At 35.5% G+C, this 15947-nt stretch overlaps 1 protein-coding gene across 2 annotated transcripts in view; it reads left to right on the top strand.

Moving 5' to 3' along the window:
• The first annotated feature begins 857 nt into the window (after positions 1-857).
• The window catches only part of LOC131538569 (copine-8), a 113045-nt gene continuing 97955 nt past the window's right edge, over positions 858-15947 (top strand). Inside the window, exon 1 of one of the 2 annotated variants that reach the window (XM_058772461.1) lies at positions 858-1172. In XM_058772461.1, coding sequence (XP_058628444.1) covers positions 1063-1172 — 110 coding nt within the window. In that variant the 5' untranslated portion in view covers positions 858-1062. The remainder of the gene's footprint in view (positions 1173-15947) is intronic. The other variant, XM_058772460.1, reaches the window with a different exon arrangement.

Raw genomic sequence — 15947 nt, 5'->3', positions numbered from 1 at the left:
TTTGTGAAAGAATGTTATAGAAAGAACAAATCAGCTGATCATAAATTGACCTTTAACAGTCATAAGTACATACATAAACAAGCATTGTGTTATTATCACACAATACAACCAAACCATGCATGTGACATAAATTTAATCATACCAACATAATGACAGACCAATCTGTAGTAATAATTCTAAACTAAAATTAATCTTAAATGAACAGAAACAATGAGGTTAAATGTTTGATGCCAAATGATGTTACATTATCGAAAAACAATAATGAAATAATGACACTGTACAACATACTTCAACAATTATAAATATTACTAGTACAGTTGTTGTTGTTGTTGTTATTATTAGTTGTTGTTGCTTTTAATAGACTATTTATATTACACTATACATAATATTATAATTATATAACAATATTTATTTTTATTAACTATATGTTTATGTATTATATTATAATATTATTCTACTATTATCTATCTATCTATCTATCTATCTATCTATCTATCTATCTATCTATCTATCTATCTATATATTTGCCATATACTATATAGTATATGGCATATATATATATATATATATATATATATATATATATATATATATATACATACAGCAGTTGTATACAACAATTTGATTAACTATTTAATAATGATTATGTTCTATAACAGTAGCTATTACATAATAATAATATTAATTATTATTATTATTATTACCATTATTTGTTATAAAAGAAGAAGCAGAATGACTTTAAGAACAATAAGTTTTTGAACTGTTGTTGTATCTGTCACGGCATTGTCAGTGTTAAATCTGTTTTGAGTCTCAGATGAATTCACAGCGAAGAATTCTCCAAGTGTGGCATCGTTCCTTCGCCCATGCAGCGCCACACACTCTCTCTAACACATTCACACTCTCTCATGGCGAGCAGAGGGGACGCTGTCTCTGTTATGGACTGACAGAAGCTCTGCATTCCTCCTCGCAATCTTTCCAAATTACCCATGAATTCTCTCGCGTAAAGCGGCGCGAGCGTCCGTCCTCTTCCGTCTAAAAGGGTTAAAGAAAAGAAACCTCATCATGAACAGCATGAGCAGTTGCGGTTTCCTGAATATGGCGACGATAGGAGAATTCGACCCGCTCAACGCCACTATTCCTGCTACAAAAGTTGAGATTACAGTCTCGTGCAGGTGAGGAACGTTTACGTACCGCTCACACCTTTACGCACAACTGCCTTTTTATTATTATTATTATTATTATTAATTTTACGCGCGGTGTTTTAATGGTACATTTTGGAGAAGACGCAATTACGCGTGACATTTTGGCACAAAACCAGGTTATAACCTGGTTTCTTCCAGAAATATCATCCGTAAGTGTGTTTATGAGGTGTAGTGTATGTGGATATTATAATGGCAAACAACCGTACTTTTACTCTCGGAGTTTCTCTGGCTGTCACTTTCTTTCGCACCAAAACAAACTATCCACAACGCTTCTCCCACCAGCTGTTAGTAAATGCCTAACATAAGTTTTGTTTTGTTTTGGAATAACTGTCTGGTGCTTTGCTGAGATTGTTTACAACTTAAGAAGTGAAATGAACTGCTTTACAGTTTGATCAAAGGTGGATTTCGTAATGATTATGATTTTTTTTCTTCTCTTTTATCTGTGTCGTAGTTAAACGGTAAACCGATGACACGCTCACGCGTTTGTTTTCATATCATGATGGGGGCTTTCCATTGACTTCCATTGTTTTATACAACACTAATGATATTTTCTATCCATAAACGATATTAATGATTGTATAAAATACATTAATATCCATAAGTAATAATTTGGTATGTTTATTAAACCGTTCTTATATATTCATATTTAGGTTGACTTTTTTTAGTCTTCACAATGTAGGAAAACCTGACCACACACTTGTTATGTGGTAATATACACTTCTCATTGATTTCTGTTGTTTTTATATTAAATGAATTAATTACTATAGTGCTTCCAAAAAACCTTTCGCGTTTTAGATTATTTATTTATTTATATAAATTGTAATTAAATTGCACACAAAACTCCACACATTTACACACAAATATGATTTAAATGAAGCTTTCTAGATGATTTGAAGTCTTTTAGCGTACACAAGCGTGGCATCTTTTAAAATACTGTTATGATCCGTTTGGCTAATTTCTCATTTCAAAGTGTAAAATGCATTTATATTAATAAATCATCTACATACTATTGGATTTGTCTTTTGAACTCACTCTCCCATGAGAAGCAAGCCCTTTGGAGAATGATTATTTCATAACTCATAACAACAGCCTGTTGTTTTTGGTTTAGCTGGAAAATAATGGCTTTAATAAAGCAGAAAAAAATGTTTGGGAAAATTATCGGTTGTTGTGCACTTAGAGATTGTTCATATGAATAATTTATGTGTATAAGTTTGTGGTGCATCTGGCTTTGCTGGCGTAAACAAATGTGAATGGGCAGGAACTATCCACTCAACCATTGTGAGGAGATGTTGACGGTGAATTACTATGCTCCATGTCCCCTTGGGCAGGCTTGCACAACAGGGAATACACACGCACACAAACACACACATACGTGCACACAATCTAGGAGCTCTTTTGCAAAAGTGCACCAGGTGGGAAGGGAGCAGAAGTGGTGCCATGGTTACGATCAGGTGCATTCCTCTACTGTAGGGCCACTTTACCACTGTCACCATGGTTATCATGACAGATGAGCAGATACAGGAGAGTGTCTGTATTCAGTCACAGTAAACCCCGTAAAATAAATTGCAAATAAATAAGATGCAAATTACATATAGTGTCTAGTGATATTTCAAGGCCCACCACAGGTGTGTTGTGAAGTTTTTTTTAGCTGTTAATTATGTTTCAGTGTGACCAGAGTTCAATTTTCAGCGTGAGCGGGTTCTTGGCTGTGTAATTATCCAAACTAGAAGCACATGATGGTGTTAGGTCACATACAAGTTGGTGAACGGCTAGAGAATGTCTAACATGACTGGTTTACGTCGGCTAAATGTAGATTGTTTGAAAGGGCTTTATAGATATGATTTAGTTGGACTGCTTTTTTGGTTTGAGTAAGAAGTGGATATAATCGAAAGATCACATATACATTCACCTTTTAACATGTTCAGGCTACATATTGTAGCTACAGTTGCAGTTATTTTACTGTAAAACTGTAAAAACAAGTAGAAAGTTCCAGTATTCTTATCCATAACACAGAAAATTATGCTTTTGGGAAACATGCCTTAGAGATTAAGTATTATGTGCGACTAATGTTCAACTTAGTGCTCGTAGTGCTCTTATTGCTCTCAGTTGTATTGTATTACAAGTCATAGAAAGGTATTTCCTCTTGTATTGAGTAATCAGTAACCCAGTGTAATTCAGTTGGATTGTTCCACTCTGGAACTCATAAATGTGCATTTCCCACTGTTTATGGCTCTATTAAAACCGGTGTGGGCTGGCACAGCTAGATAAAACAGAGTCCGGGTGTTGTTGTTCTGTGTCTGTGATCAGATCAGCCAGTTTCTGTAAAGCTTGCGGTGGAATGTAAGGGGGCAAATATTGTCCCTTAATGGAAAAGATGTGACTGCGGTCTAAGTGGGGGTACTCAGAAGAATGTTAAATGCCCCAGAGGGTACGCCACAGTAAAAAGTTTGAGAACCACTGCACTAGAGGAACTTTTCTATAGTTCCTAGAACTATTATCAGATGTTCTCGCTTTTTGGCGTGTTTGCACCGCAGGTACTAGGAACGTATTTACTTCTAGGAACTCCATTTGGGGGAACTAATTTAGCTCCTACTTCAGATAGGGCTGTGCAAATAATCGAATGCGATGTATCGCCTGTGATTATGAACGTGATATTTCTGGCTTGTCAGTGAACTACGGCTCTGTGTAGTAAATGCCCCTCCATCTGAAAGCAGGTGATGGAGATTTACTACTAATCACAGAACCGGCTTTACTGACGAGATGCGCATGATCATCGCATTCGTTTATTTGCACAGCCCTAACTTCAGAGTAGGGTCTATAGGAACTACCAGTGACATAAGTGTAAGCTGATTGGCCAAATGCATACAAAACACCAGCTAACCGGCATTTTCAAAAAACCGTGAAAAAATATTTACTCCACGAACATGGAAAACAGTGATAAGGGCATTTACCTGTTGTCTGCAGCGTTGTGTTCTTTTCTCAGCCTTGATGATAAGTTACACTGCAAGTTGTCATAGGAGATTTAGTCAGATTTACATGCTCTTTCAATCGCGTAAATTGAGTGTTTACATAACAACTCCATTATCACGAAACCCACGACACAAAACAAAAACAGCTCCGAACACGACGTCCTCCATTCTCTGGTTGCTGATGTTTGTAAATGCTGTGAATAAAGACGTCGCCGTCGACCACTTCAGAGTTCCTGCTGCCAGGAAAACGACCTGAGGGGGAAATCGGTTCTCTAGGAATGACCTTGCTAGATAGTTCCTAGAACTACGTGGTGCGAAAGTGCCTATAATGGACCCACTTTATGTCAGATGTTTTAACTATATTATTAGTGTAAGTTATTACATTGTAGTTACATTTGCATGTAAGCTAAGTATATTGTATCACATGCTTATTTTTTTTATATAGAAACTTAAAGTGCGACTAAAAAGACATGACATGACATAAAGTCTTGCATGCAAAATTATCAGAGCTTTTAGGTCTGTGAGTGTGAGAGTTTGATAAGAGCTCTGCCAATACACAACATTTATCTTCATATATTCACCTCACACCTTTTTTTTTAGAGCAAGTTTGCTTTGCCGAAATAAGGAGTGTGTTATGCGATTCTTTATTAATGTAGGTCAAATTGTTTATCAGTTTTACAGCCTATCAATGGTTTCCAGATTGACCTGGAACTTCTGGTACTGCAGAAAGCCTGGTATTGTTACTGGTACCTAGAACATTCGTTTGAGAGCTCTTAAAGAAGTTTTTCCTTTCATATTTAGGGATGACTGTCCCAACCTGAAACACCACTTTTACCCGGAACTGGTCTCATTCAATCTTAAGTCATTGAGAGTATCCACTGAGATCCAGTCTGCCAATTTATGATTCTCACTTCTAACTTCATTAGAGGATGGTCATTAGGAAGGTTTTTAATAAGCTCTTGCTCAGGTGGATGTGCTGGGTGTCTCATTTATTCTGTAACCGATCTGGAGGGTCAAAAGAGCACCCACAGACCCACCAGAGTCTAGTCTCTCTCGAGGTGAATTTCTCAACATTTCTGCTCCACAACCCAGTATCCTTAGATCACCTCGATTAAAAACGCATGCTTAATTTTATGCAGAATTTATTCAGGGAATAACCTCACATCAGAAAGGCAGTGGTGGGTTCACTTGGGTTTTTTGTTATTTGTTGAGCTTGAGAGTGTCATTCCAATTTGTTTCCATCTCATGGCAGCTTGGATATTCTTAAAAACATCTTATTTTGCATTACACAGAAGAACAAATTACTGGTTTGGAATGACATAAGAATGAATAAATTATGACATAATTTTAATATGTGGTTCAGCAAATCCTTTAAAGCAATCAAAGCAGCACAGGTTTGCAGGTGGTTTGGATCTGTGTGTGTGCAAATGCATGAGAATATGAGTGTGGGTGTGTAATTTACACGGTTTCCGGCCAGGAGATGTGTTTGATCCCCTGAGATGAATTGATTTGAACCAGTCTGTCCTAATTTTGCTTTGTAGCTCTACGTATTTATTCACATATTTGTTTGAACACGGGAGCTTGAGAGGTGTACTGTGTCTTTTAAAGGAATAGTTTATTTACTCACCCTCATGTTGTTCCAAATGTATGACTTTCTTTTTTTCTGTGGGACATAAAAGGAGAAATATTGAATAATGTATTGGTCTCATTTGGTATGCAACTATACAATGAATAGGGACTGGAGCTTTTAAGCTTCAAAAAGGTTGCATAAAAGTAGTCCATATGACTCAAACTAAAGAAGTATTCAGCAATATGTTTCATTAGCAAACTTTGATCATAAGTTCTGCCATTGCTAACATATTGTTCAATGATTTCAGTGAAGCCATAGTTTAAACGAACATTTGCAAACACCGTAGCAAAGATGTGGTTGGATGTACAGTTCTTAATATGTGGTTAGAAGCGTAGGTTCTTGTAAATGTAAAATGCGGAATAAATGGATCATGCTCTCAAAATAAGCAAGCAAACTTGCAGTATGTTCTACATCTTTCATTACATATATATTCAAATTTAATTATATGTCTTTTAGTTTGCTGAGAGAATGAAAATTACATTTTGAAGAGTGTGTATGCATGAATGCGCTCAAATGACCAGGGAACCCCCAAATTTTACATACGAGGGAACCTGTGATTAAATTGGATATTTCAAAATAAAGCAAAACAATGGAGAAATAGTGTATTACTATGTATAGCCATGTTAGTTATTCAAAGCATTATGCTGCCATATCGTAATTACCGTAATTTTGAGATGACAACACGTGACATTCTACTTGGAGCTGTTCATGTCCTCAGACTCGGAATTATGCTTTTCTATGGCAACACTATCAACGCCTAATCAGAGCCTGTGGTGGTCAGGTGGGACAGTGGTCACGAGGTACAATTCGTAGCTATCAGAAAACTCTCAGTTCACAAGTTGTAATTACAAGTTCTACGAGGACGTGAATGTTTTTTACAAGTTGCAATCTCGTAATTACGGGAATTCCGATATGGCTTGAACGCACCTTTAATCTGGCATTAATTAGAACAACCGTGTGATGTCATTAATGATGGTTCATTGTATGATCAACTGAATGTGCAACAAACTTACTACAGTTTTGTGAAAACAGTCTTAACTGACTAGTTAATTTCTTTGACTATAGTCAAGTCAAGTCACCTTTATTTATATAGCTCTTTATACAATACTGATTGTGTCAAAGCAGCTTTACAGTGTCAAACAGGAAAACATATAATTCTTAGGTAGTTAGCGAATTACTTACAGGAAACACCACCACAACAGGAAACTTACTTACAGGAAACACATCTGTAAACCAGATTTTGTGTGAATAATTTATATTTCATGTGATTTTTAGACGACTTGCAGTATTGCGCACACAATTGGTGCACAGCTTCAAGGTGGATTGCATTTATAGTGTTTTATGATTTTTCGAGTTTTCCATTTCCCATTTACTTTTGGGCAGAAAAGTGGCCAGGAGATCACTGATAAAATAAAGTCAAAAGTGTTTAGGGTGACATGAGATTGAGTATTAATGACAGAATTTAAATTTTTTGGTGAACTATAGTATCTCTTTTAGTTTGAACTTTACAGCCACTTTTGATGGGCGGCCAATTGCTTTAGTTGATGGGGCTTGACATTGCACACTATTTGTCCCCAGACAATGATGAGAGAAATCACACACTTCTTGGGACTTCTCGCTTTCTCTTTATAGACGCAAGGTCAGAACAGGAAGTAGGCTTGCCTTCAGTCCAGAGGTGGCTGCTGGATTTATTAGTAGCAGAATGCATTAAAGCATGTAGAATGAAATGAGAGTAGAATTGAAAAAAGTTGCTTGAGGGCAGTCTTGAAGGAGATCCAGGTGCTACTGTATTGTTGGAATTAATAGCTGCAAATTTCCCTGTGCATGTATTTAGGTGCATGTGTGTGATTTTTGTATGTGTGTCTTCAATAAGGGGTGGGGGCTGTGTTTATTTGTTCTGTAGAACAAACATTGTTTTCTCTGAAGCGGCTGATGATGACCTGCCCAGGCGGACTGTGTGATTGGCCCCGACTCAAACGCTCGCTGGGTTTCCAGCAGCCCGTCGAAGCGGTAAATTCTGGTTGCTATGTGACTCATTGCGTTGGTGAACCTCTGTTGGTCTACTGCTCCCCAGGCTTGATGGGAGATTTATACCGCACTGGATGACACATTACTGTGCTGATTTGCTTTTCCTTGCAAGCCGCCCGCTTCAAACAGGAGGTCACCGTTCTAATGAAAAAGGCAAACCTTGAGTAAGAGGCATGTTTTTGATAAACTTAAAAAATATTGTGGGTTAAATACAACTTAAGCTCTACGAGGAATCTGTGACAGTTTCGATTACTGTAGAAAATATGAAAGTCTAGTGGAAGAAAATAAGTTGAAGTCTATTAAGCAAGTTTAGGGAAGGGTTTAAATGCTGAAACTTCTATTCATTCAAAAGTTTTTTTTTTTAAGTCAATTAATATTTATATGGGACTAATTTTACACATCAATGTCAAACAAACAGCACATTTAAAAAATTGACTAACTAGACAGGTTTATGTCTACCATAAACCATTCAGACATGTTTTGAGGGGCGCTAACAAAGGACACGTCCTTGCGTTGGATAAGTCTTGTTTGGAAGGGTCAAAACATGCGTTGCTAATGGCGTGAGATGCTGAAAAAAAAAACGCAGGTAAAGTCTATCTGTACATGTGCAAATAGACCAACAATTAGCTTAAAATATTAGAAGTATTAACACTAGAAGCGCCAGAATTCCAAAACTACTAGAACAGCCGTGAGCGGTCATTTTGACCACTATATTATAAACTCTATAATCTCTAAATAAATTGCCCAAATGAGAGATTAATGTATTAACTGTGTTAGGATATCTTTAAAAAAAACAAATAACACCAACATGTAGACTTTTTATTTAGTTAAAAATGATAATTATAAATTTAGAAATATTCGCATCATTTCATAGTAAAATGTAATTATTGCATATTCAGTATTTCTCTGTATTTATTTTACATAACTCAGAACAACAAAATAACATTTAAAATGATCTATTTGATTATGATTTTTTTTTTTTACAACATTTATGATACATTATAACACAGAACATAAGCTGGAAACAAGCAGCTCTAAAGTTAAAAAGAGTCACGAACGAAGTTTGGAACCATAAAACAATTACGCTACAAATTTTATATTAAATAAATATATCTATATCATGCTCAGCTATTTAAGATTCACAGTCAACACAAGTTACTTCTGTTCTTCTCGCACAATTTCCACACACGGGTTTGTGGCATTTGCAACAGGTGTCGCGCGTTTTATTTTGTTTGCAGATTCTCCGCACCTGGCACTGTCTCCGTTTTGGTGTCAGTTGCGGGGGTTGATTGTGCTTTTGGTACATTTTCTAAACGCTCCCTATAAACTCTTTATAAATCTATTTTTTAAAAGGCAATAATAATTTGTAGTCCAAGAATTTGTATTTATAATCAAATGAGCATATGCTAATAGTACTGGAGACGCTGACAGAGACAATAAACCGCGGGAAAGAACAATAGAATCGCGCGAGATTTAAAGCGGTCAATATGACCGTTATGGCTTTAATAGGTAGAAATGCTCATATTTTTTTCCTTTTATGTAATTTATATAAAATCTATTGTAAGTAAAAATAGAAACACTTTTAGGAAAAGTCACAAACCAGCAAGATTGTATTTTTTTATTCAACAAAGTTATTGTACATATACATTTCAAAACGGTCATTTTGACCGTCATGGCAGTTCTAGTGTTAAAGCAGCTGTCTTGAAATGTATTCTTGAAGGATGTACATTTGCTACAATGTATTACCTTATTAGAAAGAGGTTCTTCAGAGAGAGTTTTAGCGTTAGCATGCTAAAGCTAAAGCTCATCCATTTATCTATCATAACTGTTTGCCAAAAATTTGACAAACAGCTATTTGCTTGTAGTGTAAAATTGTCCGTTGCTGATACTTTACTGTAATTCCTGCTGTTGGAGGTTGGTTAAAAATAAATAGTAAGGAATAATACATTTGTTTCATAAACATCTACATTTGAAAAGCTCCCTCGTCTTTTGCTGAAATGCTAAATTGTTGTTGAGTGTGAAACAATGGTGACTGAATTGCGTATGGACCAGAATGCTCTGAACTGATCTCACGGTGGTATTTTTGGCACCATGATCTGTCAGGACAGCTGGAAGCCGCTCCATTGACCTTTAAGGCCATAAAGATCACATAATGGGTTGTATTGAGGAAAATGAAAAGTGTGTCTGAGTGTATTGAGCAGTGACAAGAAACCCGCTGAGCTAGAGCTCAATACGCTCTATAAGGAAGACTCAGGCAGGCTGTACAGCAGAGAACAGAACACTGCAGGCCCAGCAACTGACAGTATTTAATCAATGTACATTTTCCTCATTGGTTAGAGGCCAAGAGCTTTTGGAAGGGCAGCCTACAGTTTACTTTCATCATTAAAGCAGGAAACAGCATCTAGTTTGGACTTGAGTTGAATACTTATGCAATTTTTATATGACGGGTGACATTACTGAGCAACATAACCATTGATAAACAATTGTAACAACCAAGTGTTACCCCAAAAATGCATTTACATAATTGACATAATAAATTAGTAATGATTGGCATTCCAGTAAGTGTTTCTACGATGCCATTTTTGCAACCACTGTTGTATTGGTAAGGTGAATAAAAGTCAAAAAACTGTTTTCAAGTTTTTAATCAAATACTTGTTTACTTACTGAAAACATTGTAGTTTTTTGTTTTTTTTTGGTTATTTGGTTAGCATTCTCAGTGGCGGTTGTTGTTGTAGTTGTAGGTAGTTGTAAGTTGTAGCTGATCCACAATCCTCAATGATGAAGTTATGGGTAGGGTGGCACAATTAATAATATAAACCTGAAATCGCAATTTGGCTTATAGTGTAATTATGAAATCTCTAAATTTGTGATTTTTAAGTAAATAAATATGCACTGCCTGTTTCAAGAGCTTCGATCAGATTGGCTCGTTTCGAGTCACTTATAACATGCATATGGAAAAGTAGCATCTTCCCAAACTTGTAAGATCTATAAACCTGTTGTCCAACAAAACCAAACATTCAATAACATGTTTTTACTCCAAACTCACTTATAACATCAGTTGGGTGTTTGATATAACTTCCTTTTATGATCTGAAGTGGCTTCTTTTCATAGAATGAGGCAGAAAATGTTATCTTATAGTATTCTGTACAGTAATAAATGCTATTCAGATTAGCATTGCATTATAAATATACTTTATTCTTATCAAATATATCAAGATGAACAGATAGCTAAACCATATATTGTCATAGTTTTGTGTTTATTGTCTGCATGTTTAATCAATCTTAATCTATCTGCCTTTTTTCAGCTACAGCGATTTTTAAATGCATGTGTTTATAGAGCTCAAAATGTTCACACCACCCTTTTTTGGCTAAAAATAGAAAAACATAATAGAAAAAAAAAACAGTTTATGTTTAAGTATTATAGCTATAGTTACTGTGCTTTTAACTCCTGTTGCTTTAATCTCTGAAATCTAAAGAATTATAAGTATGATTGTCTTGTGACTAGTCAGTCTAGCTAAGTTACTGTATGAATGCATGTCATTTTCTTGACATTCCCTGAGAGAAAACTTATTTTCATAACACTAACAGGCTTCTTTTTACAGTTTTCGCAATATTGTTTGTGAAGACAAACAGGTTAAGTACTCTAAGTTCTCTAAGTTTTGAGATGAATGTATTTCCACAGAATGTTTTGCTTTCTCATACCACCTGTCTTTCACTTGTCTTGAGATTTCAGAGAAGATATAATGCTGAGAGTTTTGACAACAAGCATGAACTATAAAAAAACTAAGTCAAAATATCTAAAAACGATTTCATGACATGAAATGAATTATCGCACATTTCTGCCTCTCAATGTGAAAGTCAGACTCCTTCCTGGAAGCTTCCTGTTGTTTCAGTCTCTGGAAATACACTGAAGGTATGAGCTAGCAAACAATGTCCTCAGAGGGAAAAATCAATGACCACAGAAACGAATTATGACACATACATGGCACATATGACTCAAACATCACACAGAAATGGGTCATATATGTACAAATGCCAAGTTCTGTAATGAAACTCTGATGGGTCCTTAACGCAAACTGATGATATTCACAGCGTTAAACTACAAAATTTACATAATAAATTAGTAATGATTGGCATTCCAGTAAGTGTTTCTACGATGCCATTTTTGCAACCACTGTTGTATTGGTAAGGTGAATAAAAGTCAAAAAACTGTTTTCAAGTTTTTAATCAAATTCTAGTTTACTTACTGAAAACATTGTAGTTTTTTGTTTTTTTTGGTTATTTGGTTAGCATTCTCAGTGGCGGTTGTTGTTGTAGTTGTAGGTAGTTGTAAGTTGTAGCTGATCCACAATCCTCAATGATGAAGTTATGGGTAGGGTGGCACAATTAATAATATAAACCTGAAATCGCAATTTGGCTTATAGTGTAATTATGAAATCTCTAAATTTGTGATTTTTAAGTAAATAAATATGCACTGCCTGTTTCAAGAGCTTCGATCAGATTGGCTCGTTTCGAGTCACTTATAACATGCATATGGAAAAGTAGCATCTTCCCAAACTTGTAAGATCTATAAACCTGTTGTCCAACAAAACCAAACATTCAATAACATGTTTTTACTCCAAACTCACTTATAACATCAGTTGGGTGTTTGATATAACGTCCTTTTATGATCTGAAGTGGCTTCTTTTCATAGAATGAGGCAGAAAATGTTATCTTATAGTATTCTGTACAGTAATAAATGCTATTCAGATTAGCATTGCATTATAAATACTTTATTCTTATCAAATATATCAAGATGAACAGATAGCTAAACCATATATTGTCATAGTCTTGTGTTTATTGTCTGCATGTTTAATCAATCTTAATCTATCTGCCTTTTTTCAGCTACAGCGATTTTTAAATGCATGTGTTTATAGAGCTCAAAAATGTTCACACCACCCTTTTTTGGTTAAAAATAGAAAAAAAACAGTCTTTTTTTCCAAAGAAGTTTAAGTATTATAGCTATAGTTACTGTGCTTTTAACTCCTGTTGCTTTAAACTCAAAAGAATCTAAAGAATTATAAGTATGATTGTCTTGTGACTAGTCAGTCTAGCTAAGTTACTGTATGAATGCATGTCATTTTCTTGACATTCCCTGAGCGATAACTCATTTTCATAACACTAACAGGCTTCTTTTTACAGTTTTTGCAATCTTGTTTGTGAAGACAAACAGGTTAAGTACTCTTAAGTTCTCTAAGTTTTGAGAGCAATGTATTTCCACAGAATGTTTTGCTTTCTCATAGCACCTGTCTTTCACTTGTCTTGAGATTTCAGAGAAGATATAATGCTGAGAGTTTTGACAACAAGCATGAACTATAAAAAAAACTAGACAGTCAAAACATCTAAAAAAGGTTTCATAACATGAAATGAATTATCGCGCATTTCTGCCCCTCAATGTGAAAGTCAGACACCTTCCTGGAAGCTTCCTGTTGTTTCCAGTCTCTGGAAATACACTGAAGGTATGAGCTAGCAAACAATGTCCTCAGAGGGAAAAATCAATGACCACAGAAACGAATTATGACACATACATGGCACATATGACTCAAACATCACACAGAAATGGGTCATATATGTACAAATGCCAAGTTCTGTAATGAAGCTCTGATGGGTCCTTAACGCAAACATGATATTCACAGCGTTAAACTACTTGGCACAAGCTGATTGGTTCATGTTGCATACGCAGCCAATGAGCTTGCTGCTTTACATTTACATGGCTGGTTAGCATTCACTAGAGCATTTTTCAGCGTGCTTTCAGAGTTTCTCTGAAAGCCTCCACCTTCCCCAGCTCCACCTGTATAGATCTGCTATGGGATATTGTATAAGCTATTTGTACAGCAGCAGTATGTCCTAAATACTCAAAGCACTGTATCAACGTATGTACTGGCAGTAGTACCAGTACTTACTTTGCAGCAGCAGCAATAATCTACAACTACAGCAATAACCAACAGCAGACCAAATACATTAACATTGTCATATCCATTGCCATGCTAAAATCTTCCTAGAGTTGTAAATAGGCCAATGATACTGATGATAAAAGTGTATACTACAATACACTAATACCAATACACTACAATACAATAATAGCTACATTTGATATCATTATGATGGGTATTCATTAAAACAGTATTTGAAATATACATGAAATCTCTCTCGTACAGGTAGTTGTAATCCATCTTTAGATCAAGCAGGTTCCAGAATGGTTTAGCCAATTATTTGAAGGTCTCCGCATATTTTCCAAATGTATTTTCATTTCCTCTTGCATAATATAAATGAAACATTAATATATGATAATTGCAAAAATAGTAACCTCCCCAAACCCCCACCAAATAATGAGAAAGGAAGATGACATGAAAAAGACATGTTTTTCATAGATATTATATTTGCCTCCTTTGTTAATTTAAAAGGAAAAAATGGAAATGTAATTGCATTGCATATTGGGATGCAGTATGCCATGCAGTGTACCTTCCTATATACTGCACACATTAGCAAATTTTACCTGGGTATTCTGTTTGCATACTGTGCATATATACTGAATACTTCAAAACAGTATGAACATAACAGTGTTCTATTCAGAAAATGAGCAATGGACATGCAAACAGAAATGTAGCTTGAATTCATAGGCCCAACCCCCATACACTCAGTGGGATGGCGATTCTCAGTAACACCAGTTAACCCTCTCATGACAATGGCCCTGCATACATAACTCAACAGTATGAACTTTCTTAATTTAACATTTGCCCTTTTTGTCTCAGCATGCTTAGCATTTGTTGTGATAGAGTTCATGTAATCTAAAGTCCCTTCAAGGCAAATCTGTTTAATCGGTGGCCATATTCATAATGGCCCCGGGCAGCTGTTTCCAGCTATGCAAACATAGCTCCCATGTACTGCACTTGAATGGTGAAAGACTGAAATCTGATAAAAGTATGTTTCAAAAACATGACCAGGAAGAAAAAACGACAACTACGATATCATGAATTGTGCTTCATAAAGGCAAATTGCACACAAAATAAAGCATATAAATAATGCTAATGCACATAAACAAACCGTATTAATATTGCCTATCAAAAAAGCTAAATGGCTCTTTAGAAATTGAAAGTGGGATTATATTTTCCATATTGAGTGTTACGGTTTAATTCATTCATATGTAATACACATGTAATACACTAGGTATTAAATAGTAATTATACCACACAATCCTATATATTGTGTAGTCTATAAGGCACATCACACTTGAAACCTCTAATTGGTTCTCAATAACACTCACTTTAACCTTGAAGGTGAATGAGTTGCCCTCAGGGGGAGCACAGATGTTGTGCTGGCATACGCCCGTAACATAAAAAGTAGTTGACCTTTTCTAAACAAGATTGAGGGAGCTGTGTTTTAAAGCTGCGTTATAGGGTTATCAAATTGAAAAGCCTCCTTAAGCACGCTAGCAAAGAAACATAACAGCGAATGCTTCTAGAGTCCCTGAACACTCCCATAAAGCTAATTACAGTCTCCTCAACTGCCCGCGTCAGCTGCACTTACTACAAGAGCTCTCGCCAACCCAGTGGCTCTCTTTTCTCAAAGAGCGACTCCAGTATTGATTTCATCTACTGCATTCTTTCTCTGCGACAAGATCTCCCTCAAATTAACTCAGCTCCTTCCGACCATTTCATGTTGCCGTTTAGTGCAAAATTCTGACATTTGCAAGTAGGCGAAATTAAAATGTCACTATAAATAGAATATGCCAAGTGACAAGGCGTTTTTATGCCATATGCCAGATTTCTTGCATGATTTTCTTTATCAAATCAGCTTTTTTGATGTAATTTTATTTGTTAGACCATAGCGTTGCTAGGGTTTTGGGTATGATTACATATGTTTATTAATGGATGTATACCTAGGTAATAACATGTTTAATTAATATGCTAATCATTGCCTACCATGGAGTATATTGAAGTATTGCCATCTAATATTGAGTCAATGACATGACCCTCATTTTCATTCATTAATTTTAAAATTAACCTTTTCTCTGATCATCGTGTTTTTAATTTTTCAAATATTATTAAAATGTGTTATTCAATATATATATATATATATA

Source organism: Onychostoma macrolepis, chromosome 04, assembly GCF_012432095.1.
Source record: "Onychostoma macrolepis isolate SWU-2019 chromosome 04, ASM1243209v1, whole genome shotgun sequence".
In the NCBI taxonomy this organism is placed as follows: Eukaryota; Metazoa; Chordata; class Actinopteri; order Cypriniformes; family Cyprinidae; genus Onychostoma; species Onychostoma macrolepis.
Note: the sequence above shows the minus strand (reverse complement) of the source record. Positions and strands in the feature narration are given on the sequence as shown.